At 38.4% G+C, this 17600-nt stretch overlaps 1 protein-coding gene across 5 annotated transcripts; it reads left to right on the plus strand.

The window, feature by feature from the left end:
• Positions 1–36: 36 nt before the first annotated feature.
• MCM8 (minichromosome maintenance 8 homologous recombination repair factor) lies at positions 37–16215 on the plus strand. Of its 5 annotated transcripts, none has more exons than XM_075749651.1 (19): positions 37–261; positions 543–713; positions 885–959; positions 1445–1527; positions 1714–1863; positions 2635–2738; positions 4244–4442; positions 5207–5292; positions 6714–6865; positions 7911–8109; positions 8909–8939; positions 9219–9359; positions 9803–9944; positions 10595–10790; positions 11064–11277; positions 12232–12441; positions 13022–13098; positions 13594–13783; positions 15073–16215. In XM_075749651.1, exons 2-19 carry the CDS (start codon positions 587–589, stop codon positions 15163–15165), a joined length of 2469 nt encoding a protein of 822 aa, XP_075605766.1. In that variant the 5' UTR covers positions 37–261; positions 543–586; the 3' UTR covers positions 15166–16215. The 5 variants fall into 5 exon arrangements, with proteins under 5 accessions (XP_075605766.1, XP_075605761.1, XP_075605763.1 ...); XM_075749646.1 differs by lacking the exon at positions 37–261 and adding an exon at positions 330–441; XM_075749648.1 differs by lacking the exon at positions 37–261 and adding an exon at positions 330–441 and having other exon boundaries at positions 543–689.
• The last annotated feature ends 1385 nt before the right edge of the window (positions 16216–17600 follow it).

The following is a 17600-nucleotide window of genomic DNA, read 5'->3' on the forward strand; positions in this document are numbered from 1 at the left end:
CAATGGCAGGGTCCGCGGCGGGCCGGCGGCGCCTGCGCACTGAAGCAGAACAAGCTGAGGCGGAGGATGAGTGGGAGGAGTGAGACCCCCTCGGAAGCGAAAGAGCCGGCCAATGACGGCTGATGAGCAACGCCTCTTGCTCCATGGCGACGCCACATGCTCCCTCGGGATTGGTTGTAGAGCCGGAAGTAAAGGATCGGCGCCAAAATAGAATGATGAGGGGGGTGAAGGTTTCCTTGTCTCCTCAGGTGGCCTGCGGTGGTACGCTGCTTTCTGTGGGACAAAAGCCCTCGCTTGTTGAGGGAGGTCGGCCGACATCGTTGTTGTTTTGTTCCCTCATCGCCAGGATTGTGTGGTGAGGCCCTTTAACGGGGCACCTCTTTGCCTCCGCGGGCGCTGTGGTGGGGAGAGGGAGGCCGAGTCTTCCGCGAGGTCTTCAAGGTACCACAGGGTCTTTGCTCCCAGTCCTGCAGGTGTAGTCCTCCTAGCAAATAACTCTAATATAAGTTAAGTCTTTTTCTGGTAAAAATTTCTCTCTTTAGCTCAGTTTGTCATCGTGTTCCCAAGCTGACGCCTGCGGAGCGAGATGAATAGTGACCCTAGAGGCAGGGGATGCCCTCGGGCAAGAGGCTTTCAGGTATGGCGAGGAGGGTGGCGAGGCGGATGGCGAGACAGAGGACAGAAGGGAAGTAGGAGAAGAATGTCTGAACCTGGTGAGTTACTTCCTGTGCTTCTCCCTGTTTTCTGAAGCCATAATGTTTTATCGCTGAGGTAATTATAACTGTCTCCTGGTGCTGAAAAGAATCACTGAGAATAAAACTTTAAAGGTATTAGTACCCACATTGTTTTAATCCTTGTTTTAATTTTTTTTTTTTTTTTTTTAGTAAGATCTCAACTAGTTCAATTAACGTTGGACCAGTTTATTCCCTATAAGGGCTGGAAACTTTATTTCTCTGAAGGTACTTTTATACCAAAATTATATGTAGTTAGTGGTTTATTCTGTTTTTTTAGAGCTGGTTATAAGTAGAGGGAAGAAGTTCAACAGAAAGCAACTGAAATTCATATTTATTGTATAAAAATGTGAATACAGTAGAGATTTTGGGCTTGTAGCATACTATAATCTTTGTGGGGTCTAAACCTTGGAAAATATGATCTTTCTTAAACCTGTTTAATTAGCTACATAAAACTTGCAAGCTATCAAAAACTGGAATATACATACCTCAGCTGTACTTTTCTTGATCCTACATGCATGTCCTATGTCATCTTAGACAAAGTTCTATTTTTTAATAGGTCTTAGAACATTACTGTGATACTATAGAGATTATAATTTTCCTTAGTTTTGGAATGCAGAAAAATATTGGGAGAGAAATTGCCACTTTATGTTATTTTGTGAAATGAAATTAATTACTTATGGCAATTACTAATGCAACATGTTTCTAATAAGCTTATGCTGACAAGTCTCCTTTTGTCCAGAAGACTCAAGCCTTTGAAAAGTTTTTCATGCAACGCATTGAACTTTATGATAAGGTAAAAGCAAAACAAAACACTTCTCTCCCGCAATAACCTATTGTTGATACAATATACAATTACAAATATAGTGTATTGTCTCCATCAAAAATAAACATTTCATATCTGTGATGGAGATTATGACGTGATTTGGATGTGTTGTGTTTATAACTTGAAGTGTATTTTGTAACCTAAAATATTTCACAGGATGAAATAGAAAGAAAAGGAAGTATTCTAGTGGACTATAAGGAACTAATACAAGACAGAGAATTGACTAAATCAATACCAAATATATCTACTGAATTAAGGGATATGCCTCAGAAAATACTGCACTGTATGGGTCTGGCGATTCATCAGGTAAATGTATGATATTCTAGTACGTAGAAGCATAATCCTCACAACAAAAAAGAATCAGTGGGATTTAGAGGCAATCATGTTGTAACCCCAAATTTCTGTTTTTCTGCCTTATAGTAAATTACTGTTTATTTAAAATCCAAATTCTTCCATTTTTCCACCATTTCTGTATGGCCCACAAAAATCACGTTTTGAAAATGCTTTGGTCTTGGTGCATTTTGCTTATTCATTGTCAAAGCGATTAATTAAAAAGTGTAGTTCTAACACTTATGTTACTCCTTATTGGGAGCTTTAATTCCTGGTTGTGTTGGGGTTTCGTTGTTGGGGTTTTTTTAATATACTGTGAGTTACCTGTGCTGTGTGTCCCACCTCACCCAGCAGAACTGTGGCTGGTGGATCAATGGTGAGCAGATTCAGGAATTCTTGGCTCTGTTCAATGTCTCTTAAGGTAGCATTTCATAGCTGGTTGACAGGCAAGTTCTCAGATGTTTGTGCTTTAGTCAAATAAAACAGCAGCATTAAAGATTACAGCCTACATTTTTAATTAAAGAAACAAACACAGCAAATATGTTGATTTTAAAATTCCATTTAAAATAAAGCTTAAAACTGCTTAGAAGCAGAAAACCACTGTTTAGTGAGAGACAGCAGAGAGCTCTTTAGGCTTCAGTAGAAGGATCTGATTGTAAGGGATGGTAATCCGACTTAATAGCCAATTGAATCCATGTTGCATGGCACACTGGTGTGTCTTTGTGTCTGCCTCTCTGTTCTGTGTAGGTGCTAACAAAGGACCTTGAAAGGCATGCTGCAGAGCTGCAGGTGCAGGAAGGATTACCACTTGATGGAGAACCTGTAATAAATGTGCCTCTCATTCATGCCAGGTAACGGATGTTGAGTATTTGGGTTTTTTTCCCAGGAAGATCTATTTGCTTGTTGTTTAATAGTTGTCAGTGTCCATGCATGGTACTGAAGGCTTATGTATTTTATTGAGAGACTTGACTCTCTGAAGCTATTTCCCAAAGAAAAGTCTGCATTTTGCTTTTTCACCATCACAAAGGCTAAGCTGTCCTTGTGAAGAAAAAAGTGAAATGAAACCTGCTTATAAGCTGAACAAACAGCTTGTAACTAGAAAAGCTTATAAGTAGAGATGTAACTTGTAAGTAGGACAACTATTCTATGAAACATGTATTGATTAAAACCAGAACTATTTAAATTTCTGCTATTTACTGGAGAGGTTAGGAAATTATTATGATTTAACTTTTTGTAAGTCTGTCTTTGTAAGGAGGCTGATTTGGAGGGTGTGGACATAAATTACAGCTTGTAATATTTATTATTCCTTGTATGGATGTTTTTACAGTGGTGTATGAGGGTGTGTTATTTCATATTAGCTTAAATCTATTAAATTATTATTGGTAGACAGTCTCAAGAATATTAATTCTAATTAAGCAAACTTTAATCTGAAATTAAGAAGAGATAGTGGTGTTCAGGGCTCCAAGCAGAGGGAGCATGGAAAACCCTGGATTTCAGGGGCTAGACTCTTCTCAGTGGTGCCCAGAGACAGGAGCAAGGAAAGCGGGTACGAAGTAAAACACATAATATCCCATGTGAACACAAGAAAATGCTGGTTTACTGTGACGATGGTCAAACAGCAGCACAGGTTGCCCAGGGAGGCTGCAGAGTCTCCATCCTTGGAGATACTCAAAACTCACCTGGACACGGGCCTGGGCAACTGGCTCTAAAGTGGCCCTGCTTGAGCAGGGGAGCAAGACTAGACATCTCATGAGGTCCATCCCAACATTAACAATTCTGTTTGAAGTTTGTTATTCTGAATGATTTAGCTGGGTATTCCTTGTCATCCTTAACAAGGTGCAATGTGTTGTACCTGATGACACGTTCTTATGTCCTTGAAACATGAAAATCCACCCTTCCTTTTGGAGCATAGGCATAATAAATCTTACATCCTTTTGTGTTGCAAGTCTAAGCTCTGGTCTTAATCCAAAATAATAGAAAGAAAAAGCTATAGATGACTAAAAAGTAATTTCTGTTGTATCTCTAGTCCCTGTTGTTTACGGGAGAGAGGTTTCACTATATAAACAAACTGTACAGCTGTTGAGGTATATAAACTTAGGAATGTTAAATGTTACGCTGCTTTCTAGACCAGGATTAAAGACTATGCCATGGGTCCACAGACAAAATATTTCTAATCATTGCTCTGGATTACTGTTGTTAATTGGTGTGTAAACATCTTTTTTTTTTTTTTTTTTTCCCCTCTTCTTTTTTGGTTGGGTGCGGGTTTTTTATTGTTTCTTTCTTTGTTTTGGGTTTTTTTTGTTCTGCATTTAAGTACGATAAGCTTTCAAAATGTTAATGCATAACTTTTACGTAGGGTGTACAATTATGATCCACTAACTCAGCTGAAAAATGTTCGGGCCAACTGCTATGGAAAATATATTGCCTTGCGTGGTACTGTTGTGCGTGTCAGTAACATTAAGCCTCTGTGCACTAAGCTAGCTTTTGTATGTGGCACGTGTGGAGATGTTCAGAGTGTTCCTCTACCTGATGGAAAGTATACTCTTCCCACTAAGGTAAGTTAAAACCATTTAACTTCATATTTTTCCCTTATCTGTAGTGATTTGAGGAAAAAAAAAATCAATATCACTGGTATTTAAAAGAAAAAAAATAAAATCTGATATTTAAAGTTAGACTAAACAACAGACACATTAGAATTAAACTTACCGTGCAACACTGTATTACTGCATAACCTTGTTATTTGAAAAAAAAAAATGTATCCTGCTGAAACAAAAGTAGTATATAGAAACTCCCTCTAATCTAGAAAAAATTTCTTTGGTTCCATTTCACCAGTTAAGTTTAAAAAGCATCTTCCACCTCACTGTGGTGATTTTCTGTGGTTAGATTTTGGGGGTTTTGGTGGCTTTTGTTTAGAATTTTCTGGTTTAATTTCACTGCTTTTTATCTGCATTTTAAAAAGTTGTTAGACATAGGACAGTGCCCAGTCATTTGATGTTACCTGATGTGCTCAAGTGAAAATACTATCTCCTGGAACATCTACAAGTAATTAAAAAAAACAAAGTTCACCATAGGGATCATACAAATTGGCTGTATTTGCTCTAACAACTATAAGTCAGGGTTCGGGTGTCTGCTTAATAGATCTTCATTAATTTTGCATGTGCTAATTTGTAGTCCTAATTTAACTAGCTTTTTTCCTGACATAGGTCCTAATGAATCACATTGCTTTACTTTCTTTTTTAAAAAATCAAATAAAGCAATTTCAAATTGTGATTTAAAAGAAAAAAATGTTGAGAATGAATGAGAATTGCTATTGTTCCAGTGCCTTATTCCCGAGTGCCGTGGTCGGTCCTTCACAGCTGACAGAAGCTCTCCTTTAACCACTACAGTGGACTGGCAGTCTGTTAAGTAAGCATCTCTTCCCTTCTGTACAAAAATGTAATGCAACAGGGTAGTCAAAAAGTGACAGGATGGTTAATTCCATATTACACTGTGTAATTTTAATATTCTTTTCTGGTAAGTACTTTTCAAAACTTAAGTTACAAAGCAGTTGTTTTATTGTAGCACCAGTATACTTAATATATTAACTTTATTCAATATAATAGCTTCTCGGAAATTCCTCCTACTGTGACTGAGCTCTTTGAGAAATGTTCAGTTTGTGCTCTTTGCAGCTTTTCTTGATCATTTCTAATTGCATCTATTACTTAATGATTCCTTTTAATCAGCAGTAAGTCAGCTAGAAAAGTCCTATTAAATTACATTGGTCGGCTGTGACAGTTGACTTGAATGAACTGAAAGTAAATTTGAGGGTTAAAAATCTTAGTTTGAAGTGATGTTGACTGTGTCCTCCAGTACTTAAGGTACACTTAGTAGAAGGAAATAATGCTGTGCCTGCCTATTCACCTACTTTCTATGCCTAATCAGCAAGTAGGTATGCCTAAAATCTGTGAGACCTTTGCTATGGGGGAACAAGTTATGGTTTCTACAGAAATTAACAATGTTAAAGTGTAAGAAGGTGGACAGTGGATCTGGTTTTCATCTCTTCCATCCTACTATGTGCTATTAACGCTATGACCATCCTACTATTGCCCCGTAATACTCATTCAGAAGAGTTCGATGTGTTGTTTCTTGTCTATCCTGTTAGCTCACTGCAGTAAGGGGGCCAGCTTGGAAAAAACTGAAATTTCCTTACTTTTTCCCACTTCTTACATTCAGATTCTGTAAGTTCACATATTCCGTATCAAAATTCTTATTGTGCCAAATGACATCTAAATATGTTTTTCTTTATTAATGTTCTGTAATAAGTAATTTAAAAAAAAAATAAATTAAAATAGTGCTGACATTCTTGTCAGCAGCTCTAGAGGGTGCTGTTTATCACAGCTTCTTAAGAAAAACTTAACTCTGAGCTTCAAGGAAAACTATCAGAGCTCTAAGTGCAGAGCCAGCACTGGAACCTTTTAAAGAACTTGTTAAGTTGCTAGCCTTTTACAACTATACAAACAGTGAGCTATTGTTCTTGTTATGCTCTGAGGAATTCCTTGAGCTTTGCTAAGGTTAAATTGCCAATTAAGCATTCACAAGAGCTATAATGTCTGACCTCTTAATTTTTGTATACAAGGTCCATCTTATTTCATGTACTAAGTCTGAACCAAAAAAGTCTGTTTCTCCAAATTCAGCACTACTGTTTCTAGCATTTGTCAGGGCATTTCTGCTGTCTCCCTTGTCAGTTTGGAAAGGATTGGTTGGAAGCACACAGCTGCAGATCTTGTATGCTGTAAATGAATTGGAAGTGTTACGCATGGAGTGTGCGCTCGCCTCCTGTTTTGCAGGGTGCAAGAACTCATGTCAGATGATCAGCGAGAAGCAGGCAGAATCCCTCGCACAATTGAATGTGAACTGGTTCAAGATCTTGTGGACAGCTGCGTACCAGGAGATATGGTCACAATTACAGGGATAGTAAAGGTGTTGAGCACTGAGGAAGGTAAAATACATCATCTGAGACCAACTTTTTCCTAGGGTGGGGATTTTTCTAGCAATTACACAAAAACAACAACAGCCATGCCCCTTAATTTGAGCTCTCAAAGTTATAAATACATTAAGTGTATATTTCTTCAGAAGCTCCAGAAATTTTATAACAAGGAGTTATTTTGAAAAAGCCAGAAGCATTGCTGTCCAGGAGGAGCACTGTCTCGAATGCCCACTGATAGAGACAGGGGTTTGCAACCCACTGCTCTATACACAATGATGGTCCTGAATCTGAAGTGCCAGTCTGACATCTGATGTTTTGGTGTGTCAGCTGATAGGAAAGCCTTCTCTGGACCACTAATGTAGGGGAGGCATCCTTACTTCCTGAAGAGTCACTAAGACTCGTTATTTGCTTAACTTTTTAATATCTCCTTCAAACGATAGGAAAACTGTCACACTGTTGTGAAGGAGTGTTATCTTTCTTAGTTTAGTCCTCCCTGGAAAAAAATTACAACTTTTTTTCCTTTTTTTCTTTTTTCCCCAAAGTGAAGAAACAGCTGTAATAGAATATATTGCAGAGAACTGCAGTACTGATTTACTGTGAGACCATGTTCTCTGCTCAGTCAGTAATCGTTGGGGAACATAGAAAATGATTAATTATTAAGCTACATGTTTAATTCTTCTGCACCGTGGATTTTTTTCTCTCTAAATATTGAGTGGAAACATCTTATATTTGACTTTTGTTTGACTAGAATAATATAATAATTGAAAATTTCTGGAAAACTTCATTTATTCTGGGAGAAAATTCTCCCTATATACATATGCCCTCCTAATCAGCAAAATATTTTATTGTGTACCTAAATGGAGGGAACTTAAAGAACAAATGTAACTAGAAACTTTGCATCAATTTTTGAAAATGCAGATGTTCAGTTATTTAAATATGAACATTTTGCACACGGCTGTACTTAATATTTCTGAATTATCCTACGCCATTTGTAAAGAACATCAGTACTTCGTGATAGAAAAAATATTCCTTCATCCTTTCTCAATTTTTCTAACAGGAGCTTCTAAAAATAAGAATGACAAGTGTATGTTCTTGTTATACATCGAGGCAAATTCTATCAGCAACAGTAAAGGACAAAAACCAAAGAATTTTGATGATGAGACTTTTCAAAGATCGTTCATGGAGTTTTCACTTAAAGACCTCTATGCTGTTCAGGAAATTCAAGCAGAGGAAAACCTGTTCAGGCTCATCGTGAAGTAAGTTGTGTCAGACCTAGACTAGGTCTAGGATTAGACTTCTGAATCAGCATGACCACCTTCAGACAAACGTGACAGCTAATCTTAAAGCTATGAGATGTCTAAGGCTTATGCAATAGATACCACAGAGATTTAACAAACTAGCGGGCAAGGGGCTTGGGAGGAAGTGAAAGTATTGCAGTGGGGATCTTAGGACTTTGAGGAATTTAAGGATACAGGGAAGTTAGGAGGGTTTTAGGTCAGCCCTGAGACAGAAAGCTATGGGTAAAAAGCCCAGTTAATTAATTTTGCTCCTCACTGAGTAAGTTCAACTCAAGAGCAGTGTTTTGTTCTCTGCTCCGCTTTTCTACAGCAGAGGAAAGAGGTGCAAGAACCGAGCAGAGGGTGTGAAAGACCTCAGTTCAGACCGAGAAGTAGTCTTCTAGCTGGGGCGTCCCTCAGGCCCTCCTAGTGGAGTCAAAAACCATGAAACTAGCACCTTTAAAAGGACCGTTAGAGGTAGTTACTTGATTAAGATAAGAATAGGTGCAGAAACCACTGGGAAACTGGTTCTCCTCCGTGTTTGTGTGAATTCAGATGAAAGGCTTTTTTTTTCTCAAGCATATCTGGTTATCTGAAAATTTCAAGAAATTTGATGCTGTTGATTTAAACTGATTCTGTTGGAAATTCAGCAACAGCTAACCAAAAGTTTTATATGTTTATAGAGGTATTCTGTGACAAGAGAGACAGAACAAGTGATTATTTAATAGTAATACAAGATTTATATTCCACTTATGTTACAGTGTTCTTTGTTTTACAGCTCTCTTTGTCCTGCAATCTATGGCCATGAGGTAATTTAACAGTTCTGCTTGCAACTTCAGTTTGAAATGTTTATACACAGTAAACTCCTAAAGGATTTATAAAGCTTCTCTGGGGTGGGAGGAAGGGGCAGGGACTGTATTTACAGGTGACTGTGACTCACAGTTGCTTTCAGTGACAAAGAGGTGGCAGCCTTATACCCTTAAGTTCAGCCATCCAGAAGGAAATGGTTATTACAGCCAGTTCTAAGGAGCTGTCACTATCAGTCACCATAATCAAATACTTATTAGTATTGGTATGTACCACTACAGATTGTAAAGGCAGGTTTGGCCCTGGCGTTATTTGGAGGATGTCAGAAGTTTGCAGATGACAAGAACAGAATCCCAGTGCGAGGAGATCCACATGTTCTGGTTGTTGGAGATCCAGGATTAGGAAAAAGTCAAATGTTGCAAGTATGGGTTGATTTATTTCTATTGTCTGATTGTACTTTTCTCTAATTCCTTGCTATCTTGACTTCTTGTAAGCACGGGCACTGGGACAAGATGTTAGTCTAAATAGATCATGGGGTCTGAAGATACAGATGTTATATCTGCAATTCCATGGTGGATAGCATGTCCCCAAATATTTCAACATACTTTGAAATGTAAGTGCTGTGCCCAAAGTCCTAGTAGTTTTTATAACACAGTAGACATGGCTGTGCTGCAAGTACTGTGACTGAAGTTATTCCTACTGTTTTGCAGAAGTATGTCTCTTGGGGTTGCAAGGACTTACACCTTACTGTTGGGCCACATTAAATAGAAAGAAAAAAATTTGGTTTTGTTTCAAACTGCTTCTCTAGAATAAGGCTTATGAAATTCTTCTGGGAGAGGGGAAAAAGTATGTCTTTCTCTTCTAGGCAGTGTGTAATGTTGCTCCTCGAGGTGTGTATGTTTGTGGTAATACTTCCACCAGCTCTGGCCTGACTGTTACACTGTCTAGAGATGGTGCTTCTGGAGATTTTGCCTTGGAAGCTGGTGCTTTAGTGCTTGGAGACCAAGGTAATATGTGTAATGCTACAAGTTTTGTATGAACAAACGTCAGGGGGGATCGGACACCTACCGCTGAGTCTAAGGTCAACTATAGCGCTTGCATAATTGTGGACTAAAAATGTAAATTTGAAGAATGATATTGGCTTTCCATGTCTTGGGAAGTTCTTAGCTTCTCCAGTGACTTTTCTGGAGGTGGTTCCTGCTTTCCTAAGGCCTATGATGTGTAGGAAATTGGAGTTCTGCAATTCACATACCAGCCTTACTTAATGTGTTAAAGAACTAGGCTTTCCTTTTTGAGAAATCTCTGATTTAATGGCAGCTACTGGATTCTTACTGTTTCTGAAAAATAGCTGGCTTATGAGATTTGTCTATTTCTATTTTTAAAAAGCTTGGTTTGCCATCTTAATGAGTAATGAAGACACTGCTTCCATGAACCAGGTCAACTTCATAATGGTTCAGCTGTGGCAGCATGAAGTGAAAACAAACCTTGCTGAAATGGACACTGTCTCCTGCAGTCCCTAAGATGTTAGGTTGGACTTCTGATAGATTATAACATACAGTCTCCCAGATTGTACAATCCAGTCCTGATTGTAGCATATGCTTGTCCATCAGTTAATGTGTTTTCTCATGAGTCTTTGTCTTGTGTTAATTGATTCCAGGTATTTGTGGAATAGATGAATTTGATAAGATGGGAAACCAGCATCAGGCTTTGTTGGAAGCCATGGAACAGCAAAGCATCAGCCTTGCCAAGGCTGGCATTGTTTGCAGTTTACCAGCTCGGACATCCATCGTTGCTGCAGCAAACCCAGTTGGAGGACACTATAACAAAGCCAAAACAGTGTCTGAGAACTTAAAGTAAGCACTTCCTGAAAAGTTGCTTATAGTTCACATTCAGAAGCAGATGCTTCTGGTGGTCTCGTTGCTTGTACATAACTGCTTTCTAGTTTCCTGGAGCATGAACACAAACTTACTGTAATAATTTTTTGTGGCTTTTGAGAGAGAAATTGCTGTTCTACTTTATTCTGAGTGAATGGGACAGGTTTTTTTAAGTGTCTTTGAAGCAGAGCAGAGTTGCTGTAGTTTTTCCACCTCTTTGAGCACTGTGTGGCTTTCTTGTCTGTACTCTAGAATGGGGAGTGCTTTACTGTCAAGATTTGATCTAGTTTTCATTTTGCTGGACACCCCAAATGAAGATCATGATCACTTGCTGTCTGAGCACGTGATGGCAATCCGAGCTGGAAAGCAGGCAGCATGCAGCAGTGCTGTTGTGACTCGTACCAACACACAGGATCGCTCTGTTCTCGAAGTTGTTTCAGATCGACCGCTACTTGAAAGACTGAAGGTAGGACTTCTGTGACTGTTCCTGTGGTATTCCTTGCACTGGGACCTGGCAACCCTGACCTGCTGGATGTCCTCAGTCTCCCACTCCCATTCTTCTCAGGATAATTGGCTCTGAATTAGAGAGGAAGCATTTAAGGCACCAGCCACCAGTTTCTACCAATTGTCTGTTGTAGCTAACGTTACCCACCCTGCTGGAGCTGCTGAAGATGTGTTTTGAGCCATCCTCATCTCCACGCAGAAGAGAAGTTATTAACTGACATGTTTGGGGTTTTTTTTGTTGTTGTTGCAGTAGTGAGAAGACACTTAGCATGAGATGCTCTAAAGCAAATTTGCTGTGTTAGATTTCAATAAAGAGCTACAGAACTAGACTGGATATAACAATTTGATATAACACGATTTGCTGTGAAGTATTGAATCCAAATAAAGCAGTGTGTAAACAAATCCTTGGGCATCTGCAACTCATGACAGATTTGGGGATTTTAGGAGAGGAAGCATATTTCTTATTAAACTTAAGTGATCAGTTTGAGGGCTGATATTGTCAAATGCCACGTCTTGGGAGAAATATCCCCTACTGGAGCTAAACCCATGCACATTTGGAAATGGGATGTCAGCAGTGATGTGATGGTTTAATCTTCTGGAAATATATCTTATAACAATTGGGAAATTGGATTTTCTCTTTTTGAGAAAGAATTCTTGAAATATTTAAATCATATCTGGCACTTATCAATGCAAATGAGATGCTTTGGCTGCTTTTTCTGAAATGGCCAAGTATGTTTAGTTACATGTCTAAGCACAGTGTACCAATTTTTTTAAGTACATAGTTCATATATGAAGCACTAAAGCCCTTACAGTGAAGATTTCACCAGATAAAGCATAAAAGATGAAGATTTTATGTTGAAATTTGTATTGTATGGGGTTCCAACACAGAAATCTAAGCTTTTTGTAATTGGGTTAGATCTTACCAGGACAAAACTTTGATGCCATTCCACATCAGCTGCTGAGGAAGTATGTTGGATATGCTCGGCAGTACGTTCACCCAAATTTATCTCCAGAAGCTGCTCAGGTCCTCCAGGAATTCTACCTTGAGCTCCGGAAACAGAACCAAGGAGTAGATAGTACACCAATCACCACGAGGCAGCTAGAGTCACTGATTCGACTTACAGAGGTAAATGCAAGTTGTAATACTTCAGGGATTGAAAACAAAGAGATTATTCCTAAACTACAACTGATATCCTATAATTTTTGACAGTTTATTCACTGCTATACTTTTTTGTTGTGGTTTTATTAAAAAAAATAGTGATAATGCAAGAGACTTACAAATACTTAAGAACTACTGATGCTTAAAGTCTCTTAAAAAGCAAAACACCCCTGAGGGAGTGGAAAGAGAATTTGTCACATTCTCCCAAAAGAAGAATAAATAGGTCCAGGCAGAGACAAGCTGCTGCCCGTCTTGAACTTAAACTGCTGCTGTTTTCCCTAACACTATGCCTTAATAATGTTATTTGTGATCTGCTACTTCCCAAGGATACAGTTAAAGTCCAAGCTGTAGCCTAATAATGCAAGTGTGCAGAAGATGACATTGAAATGCTATCAAAAAAATAGAGGAATCTTCTTCTAAATCCTGTAGGCTCAGGTTCCATCTCTGCTCCTAAAATTTATGCTTGTTGTGGGGTAATAGTAGCCTTGTTTCACGTCGGTGTAATATATCTTAAATATACCTTTGTGGGTTTTTTTGGTTTTTAAAGGCACGATCAAGGCTGGAATTAAGGGAGAAATCTACCAAGGAAGATGCTGAGGATGTAATAGAAATAATGAAATACAGGTAATACACACTGCTTTTAAAATAAATAAAGCATTACGGTACTATTCATTCTAAGACTGGTTTGTTGGGGTTTTTTTAACTACAGATATGCAAACACAATGAAGAAATGAGTTCATCAAGTTTAGGACCATGATAGCAATATTCAGATTTGTTACTTCTTTAAAAGCTGACAGCAGCCCTAAGTTGATCACTCAGACCTTTGTGTTGTATCATCATAGCGGCTATGAACATCAGTGCACAGTAATTTAGACAAGAAGCGCTGTGAAATGTGTTTTGTCTTGTGTGATTACCCTCTGTTGCAGTTGAACAATTTAAGTTCAAAAGTGACTTGGGCAAGTGCTTAGTCTGAGTTCCCTAGATAGTGACGTTCTTACTAAGGGATGGTTTCCTATGTGGCTTCTGAGAACTTAGTTTCTCAAGTAGTTATGTTTCAAGAAGCAAATTAATGCACTCTTGCTTTTACCTCCTGCTGATCTTTTTTAATATATTTTTTAGCATGCTGGGAACCTACTCAGATGAGTTTGGAAAACTGGACTTTGAACGTTCACAGCATGGGTCTGGGATGAGCAATCGCTCACAAGCAAAAAGATTTGTTTCTGCCCTTAACAGTATTGCAGAGAGAACTTACAACAATCTATTTGACTTGCAACAGCTTCAACAGATTGCTAAGGAGCTACAAATACGAGTAAGTTTGGAAATCAAGCATCTCTTCGACAACAAACTGCAAAACTAGTCAAAATTATTTATTGTGAAATGGAAAGTGGAAAAGGCACATCTGTTGTGCCTCTCTGCAATCAACAGAAATAAGCAGCATTCACTGCTTTTAGGCTGAACACTTTTCCTGAGTTGCCCTTGTTTGTAAGCTTTACTAATCTTACTAGCTGTTTGACAATAACACCTCGTTGCACTAGTAAAGGTTGGTTCTGCTTCTGAAGCTAGTCTTTAACAAGATTCTGCTTTGTTTCATGAAAGGCAATTTTGATCTGTGTACTTACTTCCTCTGATTCCTCAGGGCACACACCTATTTTAATTTCCAAATTTAGACTCTTGCTGTGTTCATGTTCTATTTCGGCAGTGTAGCGAGGTTTCTGCTTGGTCTTCTCTGGCCCAAATATGCCTCTTGGGTTTTTAGGATTTCTGAAGCAGGAATAATGTTGTAACTGGATAAGAACATCATGTAGGATGGATGGCCACAAATGTGTTTTAGCCTGTAATCAATTTGCATTCTGTACTCGTGGGGGACTTCAGCCAAACAAAAATATTGATAGCTGATTCTACTTCTTGCTTCATAATAAAAAGCCTTAAATGCCAATTAAAAACTTAAAACTGGATTTCAGTGTAATGAGTGAAAAGTAGTGATAATTAATTTCTCTTCATGGAACTTATTATGGGCAATAATGCTGTTCTTTGTTACCTGGTTAACCTACTTTGGCCTGCTGGGGCAAGAAGGCTTCAGTTTCCAAACTTGTTCAAATGTTAACTGTACGTAAGTCTGCATTTTGGTGTTGAATCCTGTCTGACAGAACTTGTTACTGCCAGCTCTTATGACGTGATTGTTCATTCATTCAGTGACTAGTTACTTAAAGCTAATTCAATTAATTCTAATCTTCCCTTCATATATAGAATTTTTTTTTTTGCCCATTCAGAGTTCTAAACCTGTAACAAATACTTGGCAATCAGTGAGAGTTGTAGAAATTAGACTTTTCTTTGGTAGATACATGTGTTTCAGAACTTAGATTTATGCATAGTTACTCTGTATATTTTCTGCATGTCATAATGTGTAAGTAAAGCACAAAAGGGTGCAACTGACTGTATGCCACCTCCTAGTAGGCCAGCCATTTGCTAAGGAAACTAATCTACTCTTAGCTCACTTTATTTCACAAAGTTCTTCCAGACTGCTTATGTTGCTTTACATCAGACAAAATGTCACTCTTCCAATTACATATTTATTTTTTTCCTCTCTTCTTTTCCCAGGTATCTGACTTTGAAAGCTTTATTGGATCCCTAAATGATCAAGGTTATCTTTTGAAAAAAGGTGCAAGAGTGTATCAGCTTCAGACTGTGTGAAAAGAGCCACTGTGTTAAACTTTCTTGAGACCTAATCGTTGGATCTGCAGCAATAACACACGCCAAACTGCAGCCTAGCACGGCAGTCAATGCACAGCTGGCACTGTTGCTTACTGAGGTGTGAGTTTCCCTTTCAGAAACTCCTAGTGCCAACAGGCTCGCTTTAAGCTGCCGCAGGACAAACTGACACGTGGTATCGCTGATTTGGCTCGTCCTATAGCTCTGCTAGCCCAAATGAGGCTGTAAGACTAGCATGTACTTCATCATCCTTGAGGAGTGGAAAGTGTATTTTGTATTAACATTATCACAGTGCAGTAACAGATTTTACTTCTAAATTTAGTGACATTGGATCCACAAACTTAAACCCAGAAATCCTTCATGAGAAGGTATGAGTTGTGTTTTTAGCACTTTGGCTCATTACAGAAATTTGAAGTATAGAAATGTTTCCAAAAAGTTGGGAACCTTCATGTTGAGACAACGCAGTTTTATAGCTGTTAAATGATATCTTGATTTTTTTTTTCTGCTTCGCAGCTATTTATTGGTCTTTGTAGCTGAGATTTTATTAGAAATGCAAGTCTGATTTAAGAAAATATCCTTATTACAATATTTAATTGTAAAACAGGAATTGGATTTTATTTGTGTCTTTCATTAAACATTATATATGAGAAATCTGTAATTTGTTCAAAAGCATTATACAGTAACAGTGAATGCCTGTTGTGGGTGTTAATGGCCATTACAAGACACATAACACAAACATGTTTTGTATGTTTCTGTGTAACTCTGTTCCTGCCACAGAAGAATGTGTGTTCTGCAAGAGTAAAGTGCTGAATGTTTCCTGGCTTTTTATGAAATCAGAATTATGGTCTAGTGCAATAAAATGGCAGATGAGAAACTTCAGTGTAAGTATTAAAAAACAAACAACTCCCTCAAAAATTCAAGAATGCATTACTGATACTTCTCTTTTTCTTCTTTTATTTCTAAAGTAAGATATGTATCATAAATTGTCAGACAATAAAATAATTTTTTCTGCTTTTCTATTAAGTGACATAAGGATCTGATCTATAACATGCTTCCACAGAAATTTTGTATGAAAATACAAGCTTTACAGATTTGAAAGAACGTGTTAAACTACTCAATACTGCCTCAGTGTGAATCTACTTCAATATACTGGAAATTGAAAACTAGTTTTGTCACCAAAATTCAGGAATAAAAGAAAACACCAATTGAGCATTAAGGAGGAGGCATTTCCTTTTATTGCAGTGCTGGGTGTCAGGAGGATAGTTCCTCTAATCAGGCACCCCTAATGCTGGTTCTCTTGTCATATTTATACACAAATGTTACAAAGATTACAAAGTGGTACACTCCCCGTTACAATAATTGGTTCATATTTCTTCGCCTAGTATGCAAACATGCTCAGTTCCTTTCTCCACGTCTATCTTTTGAGTAGGTGGTATAATTTGGGTAGGGGGCTTATGGGTCAGTGGTCTTGGGGACCCTGGCCCAAATTACCTTTCCCCTAGTTTCTCAATACTTCAGTGTTGGTAATTGTTCACTATATGCCTCGGGATGATAAGGATGCTCCTGGAGGCAATTAGTGTCCTCCCTTTCTGCAAAGTACGTATATAAGGACCTTGAAATGTCTTGTAGCTCCTCCTTTTTCTCATGATGCGTAGCAGGTGCTCATTCTAAGAATTGTTAGCCTTCTACCTAAAGTAACAATGAATAGTTTCTTATCACGTATAAGTAGACCTTTGTCACAGACCTCTTTTTTGCTACAGTTTGATAGATGAGATGCTAAGAAATTACAGCTCTACATATGAACTCTTAAGTGGCAAGCAGTCTGCTCTTTCCGGGTTTTGTTTGCTCATTATGGTAACTGTGGTTAATGGCTTTTTTTAATATATGAACTGTCAGCCTGCGTGGGCATACACTTGTCAACTACTGTGGCTGCTGCGCACAGGGATAGAAAAGACTCACCTTCTTGCAAAGCGAGAGTTACTCCTACGTGAAGAGGCAACCTACTGCATCAGCTCTCACGACACTGATTTTAACCTTTGCCAACAGATTTATGCAGACTTCATGATGTTCCTACCAAACCAACTCTCCTGCCTGTTGGGGTCTCTGGATTGCAGCAGGACGCTTGTGTTTTATCAGCCACTCCTGCTTTTCTATTATCTGTGAACCTGCTGATGGTGCGCCCTGTCCCAGCATCCAGGTCACCACCTTCTACTCCTTCCTTCACCATCCTGGTCTTTAGAAAACAAGAAAGCAACTATATCTAGTTGATGTGGTAGAGGAATGAATAAATTAACAAGGTCATATACATTTTAGCTACTGTTTCAGCTGTGGAAGAGGTAAATTCCACATGTGATTGGTTTTTTCATTTGGTTGGGTTTTTTTAAGAGCCTCCCTTTCTTTGCTAGTTATTGACTACT

This window comes from Balearica regulorum, chromosome 3 (genome assembly GCF_011004875.1).
Source record: "Balearica regulorum gibbericeps isolate bBalReg1 chromosome 3, bBalReg1.pri, whole genome shotgun sequence".
Lineage (NCBI taxonomy): Eukaryota > Metazoa > Chordata > Aves > Gruiformes > Gruidae > Balearica > Balearica regulorum.

Coding starts and splice junctions, on each gene's coding strand:
- MCM8 (XM_075749651.1), top strand. CDS start 587: ATGAATAGTGACCCTAGAGGCAGGGGATGCCCTCGGGCAAGAGGCTTT. Junction 1,864..2,634: donor TGGGTCTGGCGATTCATCAG/GTAAATGTATGA, acceptor TGTTCTGTGTAG/GTGCTAACAAAGGACCTTGA. Junction 5,293..6,713: donor GTGGACTGGCAGTCTGTTAA/GTAAGCATCTCT, acceptor CCTGTTTTGCAG/GGTGCAAGAACTCATGTCAG.